Here is an 18,988-nt window from a genome sequence, read left to right on the forward strand (position 1 = left end):
CTTTCTGATACTTTTATAAAGTATCATAGAGATCTAGAAGTCCTTCAGGAATTAAATGCTTGTAGCAACTTGAAGCAGTCAGGTCAAACTGGCACAGCTACTCAGATTCTCGGGTTTGAAACATTAGTATGAATCCCTAGTGAATTTGAGTTAACTGGTAGATAAAGATTTCCCCCACTTCTGTGCATTTGGCATCTGTTGTATTTTAGATGTGATGCCCAATTTCTGTTAATGTTCCTAAAACTGTGTGTTTCAAAATGTGGACTAATTCTCTCCCAAAAAAGGGAATCAAAGTTAACAAAACAGAAAATCCAAACAAGTCAGGAATGAGTGAGTTCATGGAGAATCTATGTGATATTTTGCAGCTCGGTAGGAGTATGGTGTAAGTGTAAAGTGATGTATACAGTGAGCTCACTGGGCATGTGTACATACAAATGGGGTAAGGTTACAACAACCTGAATTTTAATATTAAAATTTTCTACATTAGAAAGATAAATAAGTGTTAGGACATCTTATTTAAGTAGCTATTCGTTTCTATGAAATGTACTTTTCATTTTTTAAGTTCTTCTTCCATGTTAACTTTGATTCTTCATCTTATATGGTAATTTATTTGTATATATCTGTTTATTATCCTCTGGAACTGGAGGACTTTAATCCTTCACTCTGGGGAAAAAAAAAATAACCAAAACAACAAAAAATCCCAGCAAACTTTTTTTTACTTCATCTTTACTTTAGCTCACATGTGATGCTTAGTGCTATTACCTTTTTTTAAACTAGGAACGACAGCGACTGGAGACAATCCTCAATCTGTGTGCAGAATACTCCAAATCTGACAGTGACCCTGCTGCAGCTACAACAGTTGCTGATGTTCAAAAAATTAACAAAGAACTGGAAAAACTTCAGCTCTCCGATGAGGATTCGGTGTTTGAAGACTCCCAGATGAATCTGGAACCAAGGTTCAGAAGCCACTTGAAATCATCTGCAAGCGATTCGGATTTCTCGGAGCTGAGCACCCACAGCCGTGGCACTGCTGCTTTCCTCTCCTCTAGAGGGTTGAGAGCCGATGAGCACTTCAATGAAAGTGCAAAGCCTCCACCTTTTGCTGCTCCCGGCTTCCTGAAGGATACCACTGAATCGTCCTACCTAAGCATCACACCAAAGGTAACGCTCTGTAGGAGAAAGGAGTACAATCCAGGTTTGACTGCTCAAAATCCTCCTCTAGGAGTTGGCTGTCTGGCAGGGGCCACAGTTAGGATGGCTTGGGTGTGAGAATTAATCTCAGAGCTCATGCAGTTTAGCAGCCAGCAAATGATTATTTCATTTTCTGTGGAAGCTGTTGGTACTGGATTTTTTTTATTTTTTTTTTTCCAGAGGGATGTGTAGTTCAGGAAGAGTTTTAAGATTTTGTGGGGGAGAAGATTTGCTTGGGGAAAAAAAAAATATATATCACACTATATATTATTTATAAGGAAGGTTTCAGGAACCCTGCTTAACACTGTGCTGGGATGTAGGAGGGAAGGGAAGCTCTGCTGTCTTCTCCCAGCCTGAGGCTCCTGTCTTCTGTAAGAAGAGGATGTTTTCTCGTGGGCAAACCAGAACAGTCGCACGGGAGGTGAAGAGGAGTTTCCTGTTCCGAATTTACTGTCCTGTCTCCTTTCCCAGAGTTGGACCTGAGCCACTTGTCAAATCAGCTGCTGCCTCTCACGGGGCGTGCGGCGGCAGCCAGCCTCCTGCCTCTCCAACCCAACTCCTGTGTTTAGTAAGCTGCAGCTCTGTTTCTGTGTACTTCACGCTGCTGTTTCGTTGCTGGGAGAGAAATTGTCCTGCAAAAAACGAGCTAACAGCATTGCTAATAATTTCCTTCATCTAGGGCAGCAGCAGCCTCCTCCAGGCTGGGACCAGGGCCTTTTGTTGTCCTGGGTCAGTGCCTAGGCTCTGGTGTGCCAGACCAGTGGTGCAGCAAATCCTGGCAACAGGCAGTGTGTTAAATAACTTATTCAAGAGTTAGACTCGGGAGCATAGTAAGACCAAGCAAAGCCATAAAAGCAGGTTTCTGTTTAACAAATTCACACCTTCAAAGTACTTTGTGTCTCTCCTTTTTACTGTTATTTGCACACTGTGTGAGCTTCAGCACAGTTATGCCTAACATGAATTGTATTTAACCTCTGCTTAACTTACATCTTTATAGTCAACAGAAGTGTGTAGAAGAAGAGAGAGGTGTGGTAGGCAAACATTTTATCTTATAAAGGGGTATCTCCCTGGAAATCTGTCTGCTGAGTCTTTGGGTGTGTGAAATTATGTTGAACAGAAACATGCTACTGTGGCTTGGTCCTTCTGTGTTGGAAAGGTAGTAGGACATTTCACAAGTTACTGTGGTCTTGCATTTCTTTCCTATTTGTTACTTTCTTTGTGCAAGTCAGAGATCCTATTTTAAACCCTTATTAGGAAGTTGAAATCGAAGATGTTGTGTCAGCATTATCTGAACAGGATGCCGGACAAAAAGAGGCTTTCCTGCTAGGATTACTAACGCTAATCAAGGAATCCCATTCATTCGCTCATTGTAAAGGGTGTTCTGCTAAGCCCTGAGAAAAGCAATAACAAGCAACTGTGTTAATGAAACACAGCTCATTGTTTTAAAATATCGAGCTCAGATTTGTTCAGGGTAAAATGCCTGCTCTCAGAATAGCCATTCAGTAGCTGAGCTGAGCCTCTTTTGAGCAAGGCTGTGTGGTCCAGTGGTTAACGCGAAGCCCTGCCTGCAGCCCGCTTCTGATTCTGATTGGGGACAATGAGCGGGCAGCCTTACCAGAGTAATTGGATCGCAAGCCCCTGGAGTCAAATGAACATGAAGAATACGTTTGAAACTCAATACTCTTTGATCTAGCCTTTGCTGGTAGAAGATCACAGGTATTTTCTTAATAACATTGTTTCATTCTTGGCACGGTTATCTAGTAAGTAAATAGCAATAAAAAGAGCAATGTTAAGACTCCTGCTTCGTCAGTGCTAACTGGGGAGACAGAACCAACTTTTGTGCTTATTTTACAGAAGCTGCCCATCTTAACGGCTGGTTACAAAAATGTCTTATCCTACCTCCTGGCTTTTATTATCTGAACAGCTGAAATTTAAATAAAAAGCATCTTAGTCTATCTGTGTTATTTTTATAAGGGAAAAATTGGATTTTTACCACCTAAATAGCACAGAATGTAAAGTATTCTTAAAGGTTAGGTTTTAATAATTCCTGTAGAATGAATAGTATTTAGTGTTACGTATAGTATTTATTTCTAATGCCTGGAAGTAAGTATCATGTTGGTTTCTCTTGTACACCTTCTAATTATAGAAATAGCAGTATAGCAGATAGGAAATATGTAATGGGTTCGAAACCAGCAGTACCATACTTGTCTAAAATGAACGCAGTATGAAGGGGGAAGGAAGCGCAGTGTTATATCTTTTTCTAACGAGCCTCTTGTAATGTGCAACTGCAGATACCAGAATGCACAAGTGATGAGCAAAGAGGGCAGGAGCTTGGTCGACTGGAGGAGGAGCGCATAGTAATACTAAATAACTTGGAAGAACTTGAGCAGAAGATCAAAGATTTAAATGACCAGATGGATGAATCCTCAAGAGAGGTATGAAATATGTTTTGGTTTTAAATGTCTTGCTTGTTAGGTATGTCTACATAGCGTAAGTGTGATGGGTTCAGCAAGTACACAGGGAACTCATGGGTGTATGTAGCCTTCATATTCTGTGTTTTTTCACCAGGATTAGGCACAGAATCATGGACCTGGCAGTCTCCTACTATGAAGCTTATTTTTCCCCAGCTGGGAGATGGATGTGATGCTCAGATTAGCCTTTCCCAGCTGTAACCGTTATACTCTGAAGTGGAATTAGAACAATCTTGCTTGTTTAATGGTCACTCAATTGATCTAAATACCTTGTGTCACTTGGGAGTTTTATGGTGATATCTCCTGTGACCGTTTAAAGAGAAAGGAAGTGAGACAACTTCCTTTCAAACCTCTTTGGCTTTATGGTAGCAGGGGTATGTTGGCACCATCTTGACTTCTGGAATCTCACAGTTGCAGACTAAGCTGGCCAGGCATTTGGTTGTACTTGCTCCAATTATCGGTGACAGGAAAGAGACAGCTGTTCCAGAAGGGGTTCCTACGGAGCCTGGGCAGAGAGTCGATACAGTATCATAACAGGAGGAAGCACAGAGAAGAGATAGAAAAAGTTTTGGAAAAAAAGAATCTTCAAACTAAAGTTGGTTTGGACTTTATTTTGCAGTATTTTATGTTGCAGGCTTACTTTTTCTCAGATTTGTGATCTCTTTTTAACTTTTGTGGCAGTAAAACTTCTTTTTTTTTCCTCCCCCCTTTTTAAAAAGTGTTTCTCTCCTGTGAATAGTCATCAACTCACTCCCCTTCCCCCAGAAAATAATGTATATCGAGGTTTCTTCTTAATCTGGACTGCTTCTGAAAAATGTTTTGTGTTCCTAGTTGGATATGGAATGTGCCCTTTTGGATGGGGAACAGAAATCTGAAACAACAGAGCTGCTGAAAGAGAAGGAAATATTGGATCATCTAAACAGAAAAATAGCTGAGCTGGAGAGAAATGTTATTGGTGAAAAGACAAAGGTAATTGAGTTATCCTAGCTAGCTGTGTGCTCTGTTCCCCTTGATCTTCAAAATACATTTATATGATTAACATATTGATGGAGGTTATTTTATGAAGTACTGTCTATAAGTAAATTTACTTGATAAATATGGAAGAAAAAAATAGTTGTCTTGCCATCATCCCCTTGTAACAATCTTGTTTCCCAAGGTATGCTTGACGAGCAAAATATAGTACACTTAAGTAAAACAACCTGACTACTGTGAAGGTATTTTTGATTAATAAAAAAAATCCATATAGGGCTTGGACTTGGGTTATCTGTTGTTTAAAAGAACAGTATTAATTGAACTGTTGCACTACCTTCCATTGTATGCTATATATTTTGTATTTAAAAAAAGAAAAAAGAATCCTTTTTCAACAAAGGAACAGAATGAAAGAAGGCTGCGGTTTCAGACTATGACTTTATTATGTAGAATGATATAAGACATCTGTCAAGTATGTAATTTTAAAGCGATTATGTTGGTTTATTTTGTTTGCTGACTGACAATTTTAGTACTGTAGAATATTCTCTCTGTAATTAAGTCCAAGGAATCAGTTAGTTCTCCTATAGTCAGCTACTTAATTGCTCGCAAATATGCATCAAATATATATAAACATATCTTTGCAAAATAGGATAGCACTATAATAAGATTTTGAGTACAGAAATGGAAAGGGCCTGCAAGGTGAAGCTGTCCCCCTGAAACCAGGGAGTGCTGGTTCCCTCTGGCAGGCTCTGCTGGCCTCTCCAGGCAGGCAAGTCCCTTCTCCACAGGGGATGTGCCACGGCCAATAATATCTCAAGGTCAGGAAGTTTTTCCAGGGCTTTCAGCCAGTGAAGTTTCCTTTCTAAATTTCATCCTCTACCTCATAATTTAAACCTGTCACTTGTGGAAATACTCTAGCTAGTCTCTTCCCCCTCTTTTTTTAAGCTTTCCAAAAATACCTGGAATTCTTCTGCATTATTTACTTTTGCTTAGACAAGCTGCACATTTTTAGCTATTTCACAGTTCCCATTTAGTTCATGCCTTACAGCTTGCATTGTTTTATTCTGAGCTTTTTGTCTTCAATTTCTGCCTGCCCTGTTGTGAGCCCCAATGCTGTTTTGTGGCTGGACTCGTCAGGCCTGTGTCTGAGGAGAAGAGTGGTGCTCCCACCTCTCTGCCCTGTGGAGTGATAGCACACATCTAGTTTAAGCTTGAACTTTCGTGGACTTCCCTGCCTGTGCTTTTCCTTGTTCTTGTGTATGCCTCCGTGATCCTTCAGTTTTCGGTGTTGCCTGTGGTCATGTTTTAAGTTGTCCATGGAACGTGTTTTATACTTGGTTTGTAGTATAAAGGTGAGTTTCAAGTTGGTAACAGCAGATAAGGTGGTACAAACTACCCTTCAAAAGGATGCTTCTAGTTTGGGTTGGTGGGTGGTAACAAAAAACACATCTAGAAATTCTAAGAGATCTTTTGCCTTTTACATTTGTTCTCTAGTAGCCTCAAAGTTCAGTGAAACTGTTGGAAACTATTCTAAAACCTGTAGGTTGTTCAAATTTCCTTGTGATCATATGATGGAACATGAGTGTGTAGCAGTCAGAAAACTAAAATTCCAGATCTAGTTTAAATTTTCAGTTGAACTGAAATATGGAAAGCAGCCTAGAAAAAGTACTTTTGTTATTTAAAAGGGAAGTTTACTCATGGCATTTTTTTCAGTATGAAGCATGCCACTAGTCAGATCAGTTACAGTATTTTAGTTGTCTTTTCTTTTGTGTTCCTTTTTTTAAAAAACAAACAAAAAACCCAGCTGTGAGTGCAGTGCTCTAGACTTGAAGCCATGGCTCAGTTAATACTGAAATTATCTTTGTAGAAATAAACTCTAAAAGAGCTCACAGGTTTTGTTTTGAAAGATGTCGAAAGCGTTGCATAAAAGTGAAAGTTTAAAAAAGAAATGGGAGACAGGCTTCTGTGAACGGGCAAAATATAAAGTGACAGCTGAAGAGTTCTGGGGAATGTAGTGTCAGCCAGCAAAACAGATGGCACTGGTCATGTCAACAAGTAAAAGTTCTGGCTGACTTGAAACAACAACATTTTTTTAAAGCTTGATTTGTGTGTCTGTACATTTAAGGTTGCAGCCCTGCAGATCTGATGCAAGACAGGCAACATCTTCACTCTGTAGTAGTACAGGATCAACACAACACCCCCCCCCCCCCCCCCCCCCCCCAAAAAAAAAAGGGTGCTCGGGTGGAAGTGGTAGGTGGTCCTCCTTTCGGCTGAAATAATTTGAAACTTATGACCTCTTCAACAGAATTAAGGCTCAGGTTTTGGCCAGTAGTTGCCACCCTGCTGATGGTACTTTTTGTGCTGCTTCTTGCAAGAACAAGTGTCGCAGTGTCCACACAGTGGTCACAGTTTCTTCTAGTTGCCTGAATATTTCACCCCGATGATACCAGTGGTCTTGGTTTTGGTGGTGCTTCCTGGCAAGAAGCTGTTGGGTCCCATTGCTCAGACAGTGGTTACATTTCTGTCAGGGTAAGGGACTGATATCTGAATATACCTCATGGTGTCGTCCTGAGGTGAGAGGAAGAGTTAATTTCACTCACGAAACGATGCTGGGGCATTAGTGCCGTACATGATGGCACTTGTCTCTGAAGTGACTTGAGCATCTCCCGGAATTTGCCACTGATCTCAGCACCTGTTTGACAGGAAACCCCTGCCTGGTTGTGTTTCATCCTTACCCATGCACCTGTTTGAAAAACTTGTGAAATTCTTAAAAAGAGAGATCATAAACTACAGCCTAGTTATTGAGCCATGTTATGTACTTGAAATAGACTGTAGTTGGAAGCTCCTGTACTACTTTCTACCTGATTCTTTGATTTTTTTTTTTTAAATTCCTTTTTTAATGCCCTGTGCACAATTCATTTAGATGAGCACACAAAATTTTGCCAACTTCTGCACAGTTTTAACACCACAGTTTCTAGCCCTGTGAGGCAAGAGAATTGCCTCGAAAACATACTTGAAGGCAGGAGAGTTGAGTTCAGTCTGGGGCTGTGCCAGCGTGCTCTTTGCTGTGGTACAATGTCTCTGTGTCCCAGCACCTTGCTTGTAAATCAGGAAGCGATTTTGCAAGCGGGTTTGTATGTTAGGTGGTACGCTGCATTCTGATCTCAGTCGAGTCCTGTGCTCAGCCCTACCTGAACACGTGCCAGGACTAATGGTGAGGAGGAATGGATGAATCGGTGGGGAAGATAACACAGCACACACCCTGTGGGGAGCTGAAAGCGTTTGCCTTGCTTTTGTGAGTATGCCACCACACACATTGTAAGGAACGAAGCAATTAGTGTTGATTTACTTGGGTTTTGGAAATAAGAGCTATGAGCAGTTGCCTTGAAAAGAAGTTGACAGAGACTTTCAGCACTGTTGCAGGGCTCAGTGTAGTTCTGGCTGTGGTGCATCTCTGCCAGGTACAAGTGCTGACAGGGCTCAGTTGTCCTGGCTGGGGTAGCTGCTTCCAGAGCTGTTTGACATGGCCTGTGCTTTCAGCTATGCTGGAAATCCTGCTAGTGTATGGAGGGAGGTCTGGCTTTGCCTCCATGGCCAAGCTTCTGGAGCACAGCTTGTAATCATCTCGTTCTTTCTTTTTTTTTTTTTTTTAACTACCACATGCTACATGTGTGGTTTTATTCACAGAAAAAGATGACCAACTACATACTTGAATAGCAGCATTTAAGCTGATAATTGTAAGTCCCAGCTGTGCAGGGACAGCCGTGATAAGTCACTAGTAACACAGTTTGACAGATACAGCTTGAAGCTGTCCAGGAAAGAGCTTTGCTACAGATACTGGCAAAATGACTCTGGAGAGAGCCAAGCTGGGCAGGACCCAGCAACAAGCAAGCAGGTGAGCCAGTCTCCCTTCTCCCTGCCATCCGGGCCCAGGTCCCTGTAATTACCATGGCAGTCATTCGTGTTACTGTACTGTAGGTGTACAATAAAGATGCTATTGTTTCAAGTGGAACAGCACCTCAGGTCCATGGTGCTATTTACAATTATGACTTCCTCCCAGTGACCCTTTGCTCACAAGACTTAGCTCAGGATTGACATTTGTCTATGAGGAAGCTGGAGAAAACTGTATTTGCCCAGTTGGATGTTATCCAGATTTGCAAAGTACTTTCTTTTTATACAGTGCTTCCTTAGTCTTAAAGCATTCAGTCCAGCATATGTGGAGAAAGATGCTTAATGATTCGCCATGTCTGATGTCTCCAGGTTAAAGCATGAGGTTGAAATGAACAATGTAGCTGGGGAAAGAAAGAATAGAGCAGCAAGCATGAATAAACAGGAATAACTGAAAATGAGTAATGAATTCAGCAGAAGTGCTGTGGGAGGTAATCATAGCTAAATGGGAGTTTTGGCAGAGAGTTTGAAAACAATTATTTATGGAAAAGTTTAGGCTGCGCTTTAAGAGAAGGAGGTTACTCCTTTTCTTCTGGAGGACCTTTGCCTTATGTCGTGGTGGAAATACGTACTCTGGGACTCTTTATCAACACGGGTTTCGGGTCCCTCTTCAAGAGGAGAAATCAGGAACAGCTGGCAGCAGATAACTCATCTTTTTTTGGAATACATTTAATTTTGTCTGCATGCTTTTGTGGAAATATTTTTCAGTCATTAACAGAATATCCCAGACATGCCAAAATGTCTGACGCTTGGCCTCTTTGCTGAATTAGTACTGCAAAGACTTGCAAGAACTGAGTCAAGGAAAGAGCAGCTGTCTGATGAGCAGTCAAAGTTAAATATACTGGTGGTCTCTCCTCAATCCTTTCTCATCTGGATTCTAAATTCCTGCTGTTGTTTTCTATCCTGATGAATCTGACAAATTTACACCTCATAGCATAGCCTTCTAAATCTTTCCTGGTCATATTCCAGTTCAGCAAGATGTTAGCAAATGTTTTAAATGGATGAGTTATCATGTCTATAACATTATTAACCTCCATAAGACACGAGACACAGGATTAAGTATTTTGAGGTATACTTGCATCCACTGGATATATCCACATAAGGATATTCTATAGAGAGAACACAAATGAGGAAAAGATGATTATGAAGACTCAAGGAGAAAAATCTGAATTCACAAGCTTTCTTTTAAAACAGTCGTGAGGGAAATAGCAGAATGGGTTGTACCACTAAGGGAAATCCTCTTATTGTCGTCTAGATGTTGAAGACTGTACAGAATTTTAATTTTCTAACTTGATATTTTTTTCTTGGTTTGGATGATTATTTCCTTTTCTTCTACCTTCATGAAGGAACAGTGCTCTAGAATCAGGGGGTTTCTTTTGCCTCCTCATCTGTTCACTAGGACAACACATTGCAATGGTTGGATAATGAGTTTAGAAATTCAAAAAAACTTGAGTTGTCTTAAGCGCAAGTTAATGTGTGCAACTGTTGTGATTTTTTTTTTTTTTTAACTTACAGCAAAGGGATTGCTTACTCTGATTTAAAATCCTTTTTAACATTAGCTTTATACATGGATGCGAAGCAAAACAATTGAGATTTCTCATAGAGATGCCCTCACTCTATACAGTCATATTATATAATAAATTAGTTACCACTCATACAGTAAAAAGAACTATTGTGAAATACCTTCTTCTATCATATTACGCTCCTCTTCTTATGCCTGGCATACTTTTTTTTCCTCTAATGGTTTCTTTCATGAAACTCACAAGGATTTAGTGACAAACAACTAAATCATGACAAGTTTTATGCTTCTGTCCAGAAAGAGATCAAGGAATGCAGCAAATAGGCTGAAAAAAAAAAATAGAAGAGGAGCACATACAGTTTGTGCACAGGAGGATCTGTTTCATTTCAACAGTATTTTTCTAATCAGAGTTGTATGCAGTGTGATTTGTATCAGCCATAGCATTGGAAATGCTTTCAGTTTGCAAGAGTGCTGGAAGAGTTGGTAGACCTCAGGTTTAACGCTTTTCCCAAATGTATCATTTGCCCCTTTCAGCAAGTAACCACTGAAGAACGGATTACATTTCCTAACCTGCTTTCTGTTAGGGACTAGACTATTTTCTTACAAATTCATGGCAAGGCTTAGGCCAGTTTCATCAGTGAGTTGTTAAAGTCACATTTTCTTGCTCTTCCACTTATTCTTCAAAATGTTTTACTGAACAGACAAACTCTGTAGCGTTACACCACTTCCAAGTAGAAAGGAATCATTCCAGTAATCTGCTCTTTCTCTGCCACTTCTAGCTTTTGCAGTAGGTTATTTTGGAGAAGGGGAGGGATGTTGTTTTGGAGTGTAAAAGAATAAAGTTTGGCTAGAGTTGAAAACATGGAGATGGAGAAGCTTTTCAGATCAAAGAACTGCATGTGCTTCTCCTTATTTCTCAGAAACCTGTGAGAGTTGTGAGACAGGTGATTCCATACTGAGAGACAGGGCGTGCATGTCTGAAACTTGGTGTGGGTAATGAGATGTTGCTACCTTAAAACACGATCGTTTACAGGTGAGTTGGACTGAGGAAGATCCTGGAGTACTTCAGACTGGAACATTTAAAGTATAATGGTCTGTTGGATGTGAAGGCATTCAGTATTCTTTTTTTCCATTGTTTATGGCTTGTGGATTTCTTTGCAGTTTCTCTTTCTCTCTGAAAATAACACATACCTTGGGGTTTTTTGTTGGGGTTTTTTTGGGGGTGTGGGTGTTAGAAGGCTGTAGAGCGAGCCCAATTCACCCAGCCATACAATCCATTTCAGAGTGACCTGGTAAAAATGATAGGTTTCTTGTTTTGTTTTTTTTTCCAATTTTTATCTGGATTTTTGAGAAGCTTTCTCTGTTTCATTCGCATTTACTCTGACTCATTTCTGCAGAGTCTACCAGTTTATGCAGGAAGGTTGGTTCAGAAGGCATATATACATGCAGACATATGCTGCTCTACAATTTTAGCCTGCCTGCCGGCAGTAGCAGAATGTGATGAATGACAAATTGAAAAGCAGAACTTCTCTGCAGAAGGGGTGTGGGGACCTGATAGGGTTTTAAGTAGCAGTGTTGATCTGGCATAGGGCATCCTTAACCACAGGAGACAACACTGAAGCAATTGGTCTGTCCGTCTTTCTGTTGTTCCCATTCTTCTGGGGGCTACGATTGCCTTTAATACTGTCCTTTTATCTCGTCTGTGTCCTCATCATCTGAGACATGTGTTGGATATATATATATTCTTTTTTTTTTTTCCCCTCTTTCTTTGCCCTAAAATCAATTCTATCACATCTAAAGGTTTATTTCCTTTTGTGACCCATGTTGATCACTTATGGTCTGTGTTCATACCATGGGTGCTCTGCTGACATCCTATGTCTGTGCTCTTGGGGGACAATGTCACATGTCAATTCTTTCTTCTGCTGTCCTTCACAATATTCAGATATCCTCCAAAACTGAGCCAAGCAGTGCCCTAGCATCATCAACAACCGAGTCAGTCTTGCTCTGTATCCTGGCTGACCCCAAATTCATGTAACCTGTATCTAGAGGCAGACTGTTGGGCAAGTTGACTAAGACCAGATGTTATGCTTTACTGGGCTGTATTTCTTTTCTCTGGAAACAGGATGTTAAGAATTCACCCAGATTGCAGTTACTGCAACTCCAGAGTCAATGCTGGGGCTGGGAAGTGGTTGTCTGCAGAGAAATGTTTAACAAGTACAAGCTCATGCGGTTAAATGAGGATGAGCAGCTGGAGCACGTGGGTTCTGCTCACAGCTCTGCCGCTGGCTGCTCTCGAGCAAACAGCTTTCGGAGTCAGCCGCAGGCCTGCCTCAGCTGCATCTTGCACTTGGCTTGCGAAGTTATTAATCTTTTCCCTTCTAGAAGAACTTGCCTTGATCCATTTATAGAAGAGACTGTATGAAAAAATTCTGATTATTCAATTATTTATGAAATTACTTTTTGTGAATTAAACGGACTTTACCAATGCACAGCCAGAGATGTCAGTGAACTTAACTCCACAGCTGCAAAACATATAGTGCTTCTCATTGCTGAAAGTGATATTTCCTGTTAAGACCACATTTTGAAGGGAGCCAGTTTGGTGGGATGTTAGCACTTCCTATGCTATAAATAGACCAGATGAGTATCACTTTCAATCTCAAAGGAATACATTTCTAGTTTCTTGAGGGAAGTAACATTATCTCTGGCAGGGTTCTCAGGGAGTTTTATACTTGCTGATGATGTCTCCTCATACTCGAGATTTGACTTGGTCGTTAGTGAATGAGCATGCTTGTTGCAGCACATAGACATTTAGAGAGCTATTAATAGCTTCAGAGGCCAGGTTGTGCAGCTAAGGTCAGAGAAGTCCTTGCTGCTTTAGATTGCTAGGTGGGCAGAAAAGCAAAGTGAGAAACAATGTGGCAGACTGTAGGTTGAATGTTAAATGGACAGCAAGCTTTGTGAGGAGGGGAACTACCCGTTTATTCATAGATTTCCTTCTATGGTGGAAGCAAGGATGATTCAGCAAATGGGGTTCCTTGGGGACAGAGGTCTAGAGGTGACCTCTCAAGAGTTGCGTGCTTTTCCCTCAGTGCGCAGCTTGCATGTGCTACATCCTCTGTATTTCTGAGCCCTGCTGCTGCTGTTGTAAGACAAAGGCTAGTACAGGAAGGCCAGGTAATTGAATATGCTGCCCCAGTTGCTCATTTTTACAAACTTAAAAAGAAAAAGTTTTGTGTTCAGCGTTTTCTTCGTCTGATTGTATGAGCTGAGAAGGTGCATGTGTAAATGAAAATAACAGAGCTGGGAATTTGGTTGACATTGGGCTTAAGAGAGTGCTCCCTGTTGTTTTTAAATACTGGGAAAATGAAATCTCAGCCCCTGATCCCACTCAGATTTAGCGATAAAACCATAAAGAAAGCAGGCAACTAATACATGTTTGTTATTGTGCATGAGGGTTTGAGGACCTTGTCAGGAACAACAAAGAGGTTTTGGGGAAAGACCATCTCACAGTTTGAAATGGCAAATACTGTATACTAAAAGAAGTTCCTTCTCTGTGGCATGTGCCATAAGGGCGCTGCAGAGTGTCTGATCATATAGCACCTGCTGAGCCCCCCGTTTGATTTTAAAATTAAATAATAGTTATGACCGGAAAGAGAACAAATGAGTGGATGCTGTGACAGAATTCAACTGTTCTAGGAGCATCCAAAAGAAGAAGCTGAAATTTTGGGACTGATACTGTTAATTTTTGAGTATTAAGGAGAGTTAAAGACCATCCGAAAGGCGATGCATAACTACAGAACAAGAAGTAGGAAAAGGGAACTACACCCGTGTGACTCTAGAAGGTAGCAGAGAGCTGGGCTTCAGGGATTTGATTATTTATGCCTGGCATATCAGGCGTATTGTTTTTTCCAGTTATTAATTGCTCAGTTAAATAAAGTGCATCTGCTTTGTTGGCCAGCGTAGATGCAAGTAAAAAGCATAGAAAAAATTCTGTGTACTCTGATTTACTGGCTCCCAAGCTTTGGTCCATAGATAAATAATAGTCTACAAGGTAGCTTTAAGTGATCTGCAGCCAGTCTTCAGAGCAGTGCTCATGTCGTATTTTATTACAAAGATTTAATGGTTAAAGGCTTTTGAGGTTGAGAAGCAGCATGCCGAAAGCTGAAGTAGTTGGAGGAGACCAGAGAGGTCGAGCCATTCCCTTTGATCGTCGAGAACAGGTTCCAGTTTCTGTATCCTGAAGCAAATTTTCTAAATCACTTGGTGTTTCTGCTGCAGCAGGACTTCCTGGCTCTGTGTCGTTCTGTTTTTTCACTGCTTGCTAAATGTACTTATCTGTACAGAGGCACACAGGCATGTAATTCATTCTCCTGGAAAGATCCATTTTCCCCTCACTGCCAGACAACAGTCATTTTCCCTCCATTTTGCTTTCTGAAAGCTGCTCTTTTCATCAGTTCATCAGTTTACCTCACTAACATGGCTACCATTTCCTCATTTATTTTTTTTTTTCATTAGGTGAGAGAAGTGTTTGGGCAGTGGCTTTAACGGCATCATCCAGGCCTGGGTACAAAACAGTGACGAGGGGGAGAATTAATCACCGCACTAAAATGATTAATGTTTTGTTTTTATCATTCTCCATCCCACCATTGCATTTCAACTAACAAGATGTTTCTGTCTTTGACCTATGTGCTTCAACTGTTCGTTAAGGTTTTGCCACACACTGTCATAATCACTAACAACTGCTTGGGTGTGAAGGTAATTGTGTTTATTTTCTGGTTCATGCTTCAGGAGAAATTAAAACTTGATGCTGAGAGGGAAAAACTAGAGAGGCTTCAGGAGCTTTACTCCGAGCAGAAGACGCAGCTTGATAATTGCCCTGAGTCCATGAGGGAACAATTACAGCAGCAGCTGAAGAGGGTCAGTAGCAAGTTTCAAGATTGCACTAACTTTTTTTTATTATTTTTACTTTTTTTTTTTTTTAGAGTTAAGTGTAACGTATTCTCTTTCAAGTATCCAGTGTCTGAACATATTTGCAACTTACAATTGTTAATAGTCACAAAGGTTATGGGGTTTTTTTGTGGAATGCTTGTAATAGATAACGCACACAATAGCGAATGAGTAGAGTGCAAATAGGCGGATGAAAAATCATTTTGTGTGGAACGTTTCTAAAGCTTTGGGCTACTTGCCTGTAATTACACCTTAGGCCTGCTGGGTGGTGTGGGAGCTGTTGTGATGTTTAGATGGATGATGGAGCATCACTCTTTACCTGTGGGAGCAGACAGGTATTGGACTTTGGACAGCGAGATCAGCCGTTTTAGCAGCACTTTCCTGCTACTGTTGTTTGATCCTGTTGTGAACTCCTCCTTTGCAGTGCTGTAAATGGCTGGCTCAGTGAAGTCATGGATAATTTCTTTTTTTCAGTATATAACTTAGCTGTTAGTCTGCACTGTGCTTTGAAAAAATGCATTTTGAAGATTATACTACTTATTAAAATAGCTTTATTTTTTCCTGTATTTTCAACAGTTGCACATTAGTATAATAACCTTTGCATAAAGTCTAATTGCAACTTGATTTTATTTTGTATTATTTGTACCTGAAAAAGCTACAATACTGTCTGTGAAGGTACAGTTATTTTCTGTGGAAAGATTTCAGTATACATTAATGTGAGGTGGGTTCTGTAGCACATAGAGTTAGCTTTAACGGGGGGGAAGTAATTATCAGAGCATCAGTACAGCAAGCTCAAGAGGCCATCTGAAATTCAAACTTGATTTTTTTAAATTTTTTTTTTTTCTAACTTGAGTGTTTATATCAGGAATAAGGGCTGTAATAGCAGTGACCAAAAAGGGCTTTTCTGCTTTACAGGAAATATTCCTTAGATTTTGATTTATTTGCAGAATTCTGTTTTGTTTTTTCAAAGAGCAAAAAGTTAAAAAGTCCATCTTTGGAAATAACAATGTTAAATTCTTCTGTAGTAACTGAGAAGTTTGCTGATTTTGAGACAAAGATTTTTGTAAGTTACCTTTAAAAATAAAATTTAAAAAAAGGCAGTGTTATGTAATATCTCATACATATTAAAAGGAAGGGAAGCCTCTCCTGTGCAGTCACATACTTGAAAATATTAATTCATGAGAAGTTGCTGTCTTCTTGCTGCGGGATGATAGTAAATCCTTTTTCACTATTGACCACCAAGAGGCTTCTAGAAATCTTAAATTTTTTAAAATATTTTTGTTCCTTACAGGTTGGCTTAATAACAATTTTGGATTTAAAAATGGGACAAAACTTTTAAATATGGGGATGCAGTTAAATGTCCAGTTAGTCCTATTGCACGTTATTTCAGGCTAATTGTAGTGCAAGTTAGCTGTGGCTGCTGTGGTCAAAGCAGAAGCACTGAATTAGTGCACAGTAGCTCTCAAATGGATATCAAGTGTGAGAACAGTTATGAAATTACTGTATCATACCGAAAATAGAGAAAATATCTTTGTCCCCCAAAATAAACCCGGTACAGGATTAAATACCTGAGCCCGCAGCAGGTTATGTTGTGCTGCTTTACTGCCAACACAGAAGGTGTGAAGGTAATGAATTCCCTCTTGCTTCATCTCTGGGACTTCAGTAACTTCAGTAATTTTGTAGTTTGTGCCCCAGAGGAGCGGGCAGCCAGTTTCGCTGTAGCAGCTGGCGACAGAGTGGGTCTGGGGTTGGGGTTGGCAGTGGGGAGCTGGCACACTCTGTTTGCTTCCCGGTCTCCGTAATGAATATACACTCTCCCAGTTGGGCAGGAAGGGCACTTCATCAGAGACTGGTGAAACCTGAGGGCTTGTGCAAGGCACTGAGGGAAAGCATTGATCTTCCGGATGGCTTATTTGAAGTTAATTAGCATGCTTCATCCTTCACTGTTAGTATGAAAGCACCAAAGCTTGTTTGTTCTCATGTGCCTGGGTTTATAGAGATACACATAAATGGAGAATGAGAATAGATGCCTGTATTCCTGCAGAGATCTGAAAAGACACTGTCCATTGCTAGGAAATGCCTTACTCTTCACATAAAATTCTCCTGACTTTCACAGATGAAATGGGCCCATGGAGCTCCCTCCACATCCTGAAGTAAGGGCCAGGTTCTCTCCCACTGACTTTTTTTCCAGTGCCATTACTGAAGTAATAAGAGATGCAGGAGAAATTTATGGTTTGGAGATCCAATATGGAAACATTGTTAGTAGATTATAAGTTAAAATATTTTTATGTCAATTGTTTTAATAAAAGGGAGAGAGTACGCTTGCTACTTGATTCAGGAAGCCGTTACCTACAGCAAGAACTATTACCCTCCTACCCTGCTGAGTAGGATCCTTGTGAAGGTTATGGCGAGGACTCCACGGGCACATCTCAGAGCCAGCTCTCATGCCCCTGCCGCTGTGCCCTGCTCCCACAGGCTGCCCGGGGTCTTGGTCCCCAGGGGCCTGCCTGGCTGGTGATCTCGCTGCAGTGTGCTTGCAGCCACTGGGAGAGCTGACCTACTGCCGCTTACCCTTTGGAGGGTTTTTAATTAAAAAATGGACTTGGTTTTGATATAGGAACGTTTCTTTTTCCCTGATGGACACAGTGGTACAGAATGTGATGAAATTCTTGTTCCGTAGCACATCTCACAAAGAATATAGTGTTTTGTGAGCTCAGCCGGCTACCAGTTGCCTTCTCTGAAGTCTGTTTTTCTGCCTCGGTAGCAATTAATGTGGTAAGAAATAGGCTGAATTTGTTGACTTTCATGGACCAGGCAAAGCCCTTCTGTTTTGAATGCTGAAGGTGGCTGACTGGTTTGAATGAAGCACTTCTGTATTGTAGGTAACTGCTTTCTTGTAAGTTTTAGCCCACGCTTTTGCTTTTGATCTCTTCACTGTCTCCGAGTGAAAGGCACATCTTTGGAGAATAATGGGAAGATGTTGGTATTTCATATAGTAACTTGGATTCTTCAGTTTCTGCATCCTGTGTCTTTCCCTGGTACATTGGAAACTGGTTTTGAATGCCTTTATAGAGACCTGTCTGCTTATCTCAGTCACTAGCCTTTGCCTTAGGTTGAAATAAGAAAAGGAGTAAGTTTGCATTTCTCTAAAACGATAAATTGCTTAGAGGATATGGGTTTTCTTGCGTAACAAGTTATGTACAATATGCCTATTTTAGAGAGCCTTAGCATTTAATAATACTGCAATTATTAAAGCCACGCTTTCCTTCACAGCTCTGGAACTTGTAAGTAGGAATTTGTTTTATGACTACACAGATGTTTCAGGAGAAAGATTAGCATTCAGTTCTTGTGCTGAAAAGCATTATAAGTTTTATCTCATCATCCCTAAGCAGAAGGCAGGTGTGTTCTTATTTCTTGGGTCTTTTCTGCAGCATTCAACCTCTTCTTCCGGACAAAACCTGGCATTGGTTGGGAGGAATGCATAAAAGTGGGCTAATACCTTTTCTGAGGTAATACACCTGCTGGCTAGGGTGAACGACTAGAGTCCTTAATTGGGTGTTTTCACAGGGAGCAATTGTCAGCTCCAATTCGGTGGTCCACGATCAGCCTCTGAGCAGCTTGCATGGCTGGACATCGCTGCTGAGGTGACAGCAGTGCGATGATGGCACACAGCTCCACGTATCTTTTGTCTTATCTGACTGTATGTCTGTTAATAAAAACAGTGCTGGTAATTGGGCTAGACCTGAAGACATTGTAACTGCAGTTCAGACTCCTTTGTTTGAATGTGTATTCCCATAATTAGTTAATTCGGTGTGCACTGCTCCAGTGTTAGTGGGATGATAATTTCTGTCCTTTGGTAAGCAGTTGCTCTCCCAGTTTGGCACGTGACAACCTCACCAAAGGGTTCAGGCTTTGCTGGCGTCCCAGCCAGGCTACGGCAGAG

The 18,988-nt window shown here is 40.8% G+C and overlaps 1 protein-coding gene across 7 annotated transcripts in view; it reads left to right on the forward strand.

Moving 5' to 3' along the window:
• PHLDB2 (pleckstrin homology like domain family B member 2) overlaps positions 1 to 18,988 on the forward strand; it is a 123,853-nt gene that overhangs the window by 76,504 nt on the left and 28,361 nt on the right. For 5 of the 7 annotated variants that reach the window (XM_074856631.1, XM_074856669.1, XM_074856658.1 and 2 more), the window contains exons 4-7: positions 778 to 1,161; positions 3,483 to 3,626; positions 4,494 to 4,631; positions 14,887 to 15,015. In XM_074856631.1, the coding sequence (XP_074712732.1) occupies positions 778 to 1,161; positions 3,483 to 3,626; positions 4,494 to 4,631; positions 14,887 to 15,015 (795 nt within the window). The remainder of the gene's footprint in view (positions 1 to 777; positions 1,162 to 3,482; positions 3,627 to 4,493; positions 4,632 to 14,886; positions 15,016 to 18,988) is intronic. The other 2 variants (XM_074856648.1, XM_074856677.1) reach the window with 1 other exon arrangement.

Source organism: Strix uralensis, chromosome 2, assembly GCF_047716275.1.
Source record: "Strix uralensis isolate ZFMK-TIS-50842 chromosome 2, bStrUra1, whole genome shotgun sequence".
Classification (NCBI taxonomy): Eukaryota; Metazoa; Chordata; class Aves; order Strigiformes; family Strigidae; genus Strix; species Strix uralensis.